Below are 8,169 nucleotides of genomic sequence, written 5' to 3'. Positions count from 1 at the left end.
ACTAGATGTTCTGAAGTTGCAGCCTTGATCCCACAACAAAAAGGAAAAGTGTTCACTGTGATTTCATAGAATCTAGTAACATTAGAAATATGTTTCTCCACTTTGGGCTCCTTTTACTAAGGTGCGTTAGGGCCTTAACGCACGGAATAGTGCGCGTTAAATTGCTGCGAGCTGGCATTATTCTAGAAGCGTACCGCGTGGTTTAGCACGCGGTAATTTCGTGCATGCGCTAAAAACGCTAGCGCACCTTAGTAAAAGGAGCCCTTTGTGTTTTTCCTCATATATACATACAGGTATACATTTTATACAAAAATACAGTTACTCTGTTTCTCACACATACAATTCTGCTTTCTCATGCACACAATTATGAATTGAACAAAAACCTACTTTTTATCAGGGAAAATAAAAATGGGAGAAATCTACATTTGATCTAGTTTATCTTCTGCAAACCATACAAGCAATTGAAACGCTTGGAATATATTTTATTTTCATAAAAATACATATATAAAAAACTGTACGGTGCCTTCTCCAGGCAATAAAAAAGCAAAATAAATATTTTTCTTGTACAAATATACATGACTATGCTAAAATGAGGTTGTGAAATAACCAGTTATCACAGAGGATTCCAAACAATGCATCAGTATTATTTTGGCAGTCCTTGAACAGGTATCAAATCCTGATGTCACGTTTCATCAGTGTCACTTTCTGTTGTGTTGTCACAGTCTACTTCCTGGTGGTTTCCATTTTTTAGTCTCAGTGCTCTCTTTCTGTAAATAAATAAAAGCCTAAATTTAATGTACTAAAAAGCATTTTAAGTGGTCCAAAACTATACAGCTAGCAGGTAAGGCTATACTGGACTAAACATATGTGTTGTCTCATAAAGCTAGCAAGAGCAAAGTGGAAATGTCCAATCAGAATGGTGCACAAAAAAGTGTCTTTCAACTCATCTGATAAATCCAATGATCTTTATTCATCCAAACCAATTCAAACATCCAAAGCAACTCAACGACTCGACATGATCATGTTTCAGCCATCCGGCCTGCATCAGGAGTCTTAGGAGTCTTTGGGTATCAAATGGTCTTTAAAATAACAAGTGGACTAAAGTAAAATGTTCATGCCGTTGCTCCAAATCTATAGCACTGCAAAACAACTCGATACAGTGCTTTAAATGTTCCTTCTCTGCATTTTCGCTGGGAGTAAACAATTACATGAATCTACTTTTGAATATTAAAGGACCCAAAGTTTGGAATAGTTTACCATTAAATTTGCATCAACTTGAGTCATATTACTGTTTCATGAAAATGTTCAAGAAATGTTGAATCTTTTTTCTCATTATTCTTGTTGAAATTTTACAGGATATAAGAAATCGTATGATATGGTACTTTGCTCTTCCTTCATCAAATTTCCTCCCCCCGCCCTCCCTTTTTATAAAGCCATGCCAGAATCTGCCACTGAGGTAACTGCCCTGAAGCCAATAGAGATTTAAAGGGCTTTGGGGCATGTGCCATGCAGCTTTGCTAAAGGGGCTTTGTCAAAACTAAAACTTAGAAATAAGATAATACATATTGGGCTCATTTTACTAAGGTGCACTAGCATTTTTAGTGCATGCACAAGATTAGTGTATGCTATAGCACGTGCTAGCTGAAAAATTACCACCTGCTTAAAAGGAGGTGGTAGCGGCTGGCGTGCACACACGCTAAAACCACTAGCACACCTTTGTAAAAGGAGCCCATAGTTTATCTACTATAATAAAACGCTAAGCGCACATGCGCACTCTTACCTGCGTGTTCCCTGATCTGTATGTCCGTGGCAGGTAAGAGTGCGCATGCGCGCTTAGGGTTCTATTCTAATGACCGACGGCAGGTAACACACCGCGACACCCCCCCCCTGGTGCCGACCCTACCCAGCACACCCGAAACCCCCGTTGACCCTCCCATCCAAACCTCCCACCGTGAGATGAACACAAACCTCCTGGCTCAAGCAGCGTCCAAGGCACAGTAAACATGCTGTTTCGCAGCTTCTACTGGCCTGATTTCCTCTGCCGTGTCCCTGATGACATCATCAGAGACACAGCAGAGGAAATTAGGGCAGTATAAGAATGCGAAGCAGCGTGTTTACTGTGCCTCGAATGCTGCTGGAGCCGGGAGGTTTGTTGGCTGTCTATCAGTGGGAGGGTCGGCTGGGAGGGCCAACAGGGGTTTCGGGTGTGCCGGGTAGGGTCAGCACAGGGGGGGGAATTTAAATGGAAACATGCTGCTCAGAGTGATAGGAGGCAGGCTGGCATCGGATGGGGGGGTTAAATGGAAACATGCTGCTCAGGGGCATGGGAGGCAGGCAGGCTGGTTGGCTGGCATCGGGGGTGGGACAATGTCTGGAAGATAGTGATGGGGACATAGGAAGGAGGCACTGGGGGCACTAAGGACATAGAAAGGAGCATTGAGGGCACTAAGGACATAGGATGCACTGAGGGCACTAAACAGGACAGAGGCACTGGGGGTACTAAGGACATAGGAAGGAGGCACTGGGGGCATTATGGACACATGAAGGAGGTACTGGGGGCACTAAGGACGTAGGAAGGGGTACTAAGGACATAGGGAGAGACACAGACAGAAAAAATGACAGACAGGCAGGCAGCGTCCAAGGAGAGAGAGACAAAAAAAAAAATAGACAGACAGACAGACATCTACTCTAGCACCCGTTAATGTAACGGGCTTAAACACTAGTAAGACAATAAAATGTAGCTTCACTGTTACAAATTTTTCTTTCTTCTACATCATTCCTATTTTAAATGTGTTCTACAGGTCTGGAACAAGGTCTTGATGATGAATAGCACAGCAGCATCTTAATTATTAGTTTTCTATTATAAAAGTCAGATGTTGATGTCAACAACCAAACCAGTGCCAATTATTATATAATTAATAATAAAATGACCCTAAAGATGGACATATTTAACTTATCCAATTAATTCAAATGTAAACACTGTGACCCCTAAGTTCCACCTTTTCAGTGAACATTAATATTTTTTGAAGGGCACAATCAAATTCCAGAGCAAGATTGTGGTTGAAAGACTGGGAATATGGGCGAGTGTAAAGATTTAATAATGGGACAGAAAATATAGTAGAATCTATTTGAATTTAGATGAGAATGAAGCGCTTTCAGTCAGCCCACAGTTGTGCCTAATTGGAAGGTCACATAAGGCTACCCCTCTCCGTTAATAGTTAATATCATACCCAAACCTTCTGTAATGCTCCTCAAAGCTCTTTTTAAGACGTCCTCTTTCCTTGTTAACTTGCTCTTCGTTTGATGACCTGTCTTCCTTGAGAAGAAAAATATAAATCCACTTAATTTTGATATCATTAGAAGTGGCACAGAAAGCATTTAGGTGATTATCAGACACCTCATCATATCTTCTGTATGACTTATTTAAAATCTCTGTACATGCCAAGGGAAATCTTTAAAGTCCTTTTATTAAGGTGCGTTAGGGCCTTAACGCACGGAATAGTGCGCGCTAAACTGCCGCGCACGCTAGACCTTAATGCCAGCATTGAGCTGGCGTTATTCTAGAAGAGTACCGCGTGGTTTAGACAAGACCATGGTTTAAAATGATGTCTGAAGACTGGAGTGTCAGAAGTTCAAAGAGGTGACCAAGCAATATATTCTTTAACTGGGCACTTAGGTCAGAGATCAACCAGAGGAAAATGGAGAAATCAATGTGATTAAACCCACTGAGATACATAAATAACGTTTCCAGTAAACAGTTTTAGTAACTGTCTACAAGTCAGATATATCAAGGGGATGCTCCTCTTTGATGTCTACAAAAACTGCTCATTTTATCTGAGCAAATGTGAAATATGCTTACATTAAAAAAAAAAAAAAGATTCCCTATGCTCAAGACATAAACTATGTTATCTCAAATGTACTGTCTGTGCTTGTTGGACTTAGTCTATTCTGTGTATGAGCATTCCAGGCTAAGTGGCAGGACCAAAGATTTTGGAATTCTGGCTAACCTTTGATCCTTGTACTCTCCACTCCTCCTGAGATTAGGCACTTTAGTGGGGCAGAGCAGTGCTTCTCAACCCAGTACTTGGGGCTATAGTTTGACCGAAACCAGTGGTTTTGGTTTTGACTGAAATTTGCCACTCGATTTCAGCCAAAATCAAAAACGTCATGCCTGATTGGACCTGCCGTCTCCTTCCTGGCAAAGTACACCCCCCCCCCCATCGCTGCACCACCACCTTCCTGCTGGCAGAGACCTAGTTCCTTAGGCTGCCTGACCTCCCCCTCCAGGCTTCCCTGGGCCTACTTAAACAAGTCCTGGTGGCCTAGTGGCCTCTTCTAGGGCAGGAATGAAGTCCACTCATTGATTCTTGGTGCCGCTGCTCAATTAAACTGCCCGCCAAGGCTGTCACAGGAGGTCCCAATTGCTATTTTGAAATTGGCACAAGCAGGATCAACTTGAGATTGGTACCAGCATAAACAAGAGTAATCTCAAATTGGCTACCAGGACCTCCTATGACAGTCTCGGCAGCCATTTTCATTAAGCAGCAGCATCAGGACGAGGCCACTAGATCACCAGGGCTTGTTAAGGTAGGACCAGGGAAGGCCTATGGTGGGGGAGGGCTTTATAGCTTTGTGGGGCTAAGTCTCTGCCGGGAGGGTGGCAGCTCCTTTTCTGTGATGGGAGAAGGGGTAGCATGTCTTCTGCTATCGGGCAGGCAGAGGTGGGGGGTGAAGAGTAATCACACTGGCATTTTTGGTAGAAACCCAAACTTTGATTTTGGTTTGGTTTTGGTGCCAAATTCAAAACTGAAATTCAATTGGCTTCTACTTGGGGGTCAAGTTTTCAGGATATCCACAATGAATATACAGGAGAGAGATTTACATACCAAGGAACAAGTTTATGCAAATCTCTGTCATGATTATTCATTGTGAATATCCTGAAAACCTCAATGGTGGGTGTGTCTGAGGACTGGGTTGAGAAGCACTGGGATAAAGTATGAGAAACCAGCACTGTTATCAGCTGGCTTCTAGCCCTGCTAGCTAAAACGATTCATTCCTCGTTTGACCCCACTGCAAGCAGAGACTTGTATGCTAAGCCAATCCATTCAGAGGGAGTTAAACTAGTGGTATCAGCAGGAATGAAGCTTGTTGGTACTCCTAAGAACTACTCTTTGGAGTATTTCCGCATCAAGTCCTGCCACCATGCATCTGTCACCATACAGATAACAAAACACTCAATTCAAAAAAAGCAATTTGCACTTGGTTTACAAATTAGGAATCTTAGCCCATATGCAAATTAGTTATTTGGAACAATAGCATGGTAAACAAAGTATTCAGATGTCTATAAAAAAAAAAAATAATCCAACAAGCTGATCATAAAATTAATTCCTGCTATCTCCTGCTCAGCTCTGAGCTTGTGGAAAGGGCTACATTATTAGAGAATGACACGGGGACAAATATTTTTCAATCCCCGCAGGAACTCAATTTCCCTATCCCATCCCACATGTTTTGTCGCTGTTCTCCCTGCCTCATTCCTTTAAGCTCTGCCTTATCCGCACAAGTCTTGGACACTTATGATTTTAAAGTGTTTGAGGCTTGTACAGATGAGAATGGAGCTTGCAGGGATGCGGCAGGGACAGGAAAAGAACTTGCGGGGACAGGACGGGAAAATGAGTTCCCATGGGTTGTCCCCGTATCATTCTCTACTATGTATCTCATAGCTATGTACCTGGCTAGGCAATTCCAGCCTCTTCAGCTTTGTTTCTGTGGCCAGTAACTGTCCTTCAGTCCTGAACAGCTGTATTTGCAGCTCATCACACCTCTCCCCCAGCTCACGCAGCTGTTTGCGATACGCATCCTTCTCAATCAGGCTTTTCGAGTACTGGAGGTGAAATTGCTCCCGTGTCTTAATTGCCTGAAAACAAGAATGGAGAGGGCATATTACTTATCTGCTAAAAGGACATGTGTAGAGGCCATTGACTTTACTGGGAGATGGTTCTACATCCATTTCATCTGAGATAGATTCTTCATCTACTGCTAGGCATTATAAATTTAAAGATAAACTATGAACTTATCCTTAAAGCTATATAGCAACTTGTACAATGTTTAGGTAATGACAAATTGTTACTAAGCAATAGCTCCACAAACAGGGCTAGAGCGAAAGAATTAGGTGTCTTAGGCAAGTCTCCAGACTAGGATGCCTCTGAACTAACTTTCAGGGTGGGATGTTATCAAAGTGTAGTAAAGGGTAGGTTTTTACTGCACCATGATTTACTACAGGAGTCACCAATCAGCAGTATCTCAGAACCGCAGGTTGATGACTCCCGTGCTAAAGGAATTACATTGCTTGTTCCACCCAGGATGCTATTCTTAAAGGGGCCAACACCTGGCAGTAAAAGAGGTGGCTGGAGCACTCACCCACCCACACAAAGAAAGCCCTTCTTAGACTCCCCCCATCTGGCTCCCCCTCTTGTGCTAGTCCAGCCAGCCCTCTCTCCCATGAATCCTAAAGGCCCTCTATATGTAGTAGTCCCCTTCCCTTGGGCATGCCTCACAGTAAATTCCTGGTTTCTAGTAGAACAGGCAGGAGTGCACTCTCTGTCCTTTTTCCAAAATGGCACTGTTGACCTCCTTGCAGTACCCTTGCAGTATTACCACTAGGCCATGCTTCTGTATAATGTATTCCCCTATATGGAAGCCTGATCCCTAGAAGAAGTACCACAAGACTACTAGTAGGGGTCACTAGTACCATTTTGGGAGAAGGCACTGATGAAGAGTGATTGGAGATTGCTCCTGTTTGCTGTATTAAGAACCAGGGATTTACTGTGAGGAGGACCTGCAGGATGGTGGGTGGGGGGTTGGGACAGTATAAGTGACGGGCCTGATAGGGGGAAGCCTAAGAGGAACTTTCTGATTGGCTTTTAGCTGGGGTTATTTTATTGGGTATATTGTAGCTTTTAGTGTGCATCCAGTGCACATTGCAAGCTGTGGTATGGTATTTACATAAAATGAGCTGCTTTACATGCATTTTTATGGTTTTGCATCTCATTACTATCATCTAATCAATAAATCACTGGAGTATGCTTATTTAACTTTCAGTGTGATTCGGAGCAGTAGTCCCGCTACCAATAAGTTTACACCCTCCTGATGACGCGATAGCAAAACTCGAGTTGAGGGTTCAGCTAATGACAATACACGGAGGGAAGGGGGTTCAAAGAGACGTGCATATGCCGGACTTTGGGAGGGAAGAAATAATGGGTCTGAAAATAGAGGAGAGGGAGAGAGATGATGGACCATGGTATTTAGGGAGGGAAGGAACAGAAAGGGAGAGAAGTTGGACACAAGGGATGGTGTGGAGGGGGTGATAGAGATACTGGATAGGAGGATAGTTGGAAAAAGAAAGGGAGAGATGGTGGACCCTGGGGTGGTGGGAAAGGAGGGAGAGATGCCGGTTGAAAGGACAGTTAAGAAAAAGTGGATCTGTGGAGCGAGATGAAAAAAAGGAAAGATGCCAGACCTCCTGGGGAGGGAAGGGAAACAGAAGGGGAGGACAGAGATGGCAGATGGATGGTTAGCATGCAGAAAGAAGGAGACCCTGGCAAGCAAGTTATCAGAAGACAACCAGAGCCTTGGACCAACAAGATTTGAAAAATAACCAGACAACAAAAGGTAGAAAAACGAATTTTATTTTCTGTTTTGAGATTACAATATGTCAGATTTGAAATGTTTATCCTGCCAGAGCTGGTGTTAGACCGCAAACATGAGCTAGGATTTAACAGAAAGAGGAAAAGTCCTTTTTTTTCTTTATTTTATTAACACCACAGTGCCAGTGTGGTTAGAAGAAGCCAAAGGGGGGTGAAAAAGCTATAAAATAAACCCACCATGATGTTTGAAAAAAACACCCAATTGGGCAGGAAAATCAAATCGAAAAATCAATTCATTAGGCTGAATTGAAATTTTTTTTCCTGAATCGGGCAGCACTAGTTTGCTCTACTGACTTAGACTTTAGGACCTGGGATTGGGGAGAGATGACATCCTCAGTACTTTATAATGCAAGTGAAACGAGGATTTGGTCAGACTTTTGAAGGGTCTGCAGAAGAAAAATACTGTATAGGCCAGGGACATGAGACAGCAGGAAATGGGAACTTTTCTTCCTTCTATTTTTGTGAA

General features: G+C 42.9%; 1 protein-coding gene across 4 annotated transcripts in view; it reads right to left on the bottom strand.

Annotated features, from left to right (window-relative positions):
- Positions 1-440: 440 nt before the first annotated feature.
- Positions 441-8,169, bottom strand: part of CARD9 (caspase recruitment domain family member 9) — a 53,038-nt gene continuing 45,309 nt past the window's right edge. The window contains exons 8-10 of one of the 4 annotated variants that reach the window (XM_033961842.1): positions 5,729-5,914; positions 3,231-3,312; positions 441-767 (exon numbers count right to left, since the gene is read on the bottom strand). In XM_033961842.1, coding sequence (XP_033817733.1) covers positions 754-767; positions 3,231-3,312; positions 5,729-5,914 — 282 coding nt within the window. In that variant the 3' untranslated portion in view covers positions 441-753. Of the gene's footprint in view, positions 768-3,230; positions 3,317-5,728; positions 5,915-8,169 lie in introns of all 4 variants that reach the window. The other 3 variants (XM_033961843.1, XM_033961840.1, XM_033961841.1) reach the window with 3 other exon arrangements.

Source organism: Geotrypetes seraphini, chromosome 10, assembly GCF_902459505.1.
Source record: "Geotrypetes seraphini chromosome 10, aGeoSer1.1, whole genome shotgun sequence".
NCBI classification, from domain to species: domain Eukaryota; kingdom Metazoa; phylum Chordata; class Amphibia; order Gymnophiona; family Dermophiidae; genus Geotrypetes; species Geotrypetes seraphini.
The sequence above is the reverse complement of the archived record's forward strand: the minus strand, read 5'-3'. Positions and strand labels throughout refer to the sequence as shown.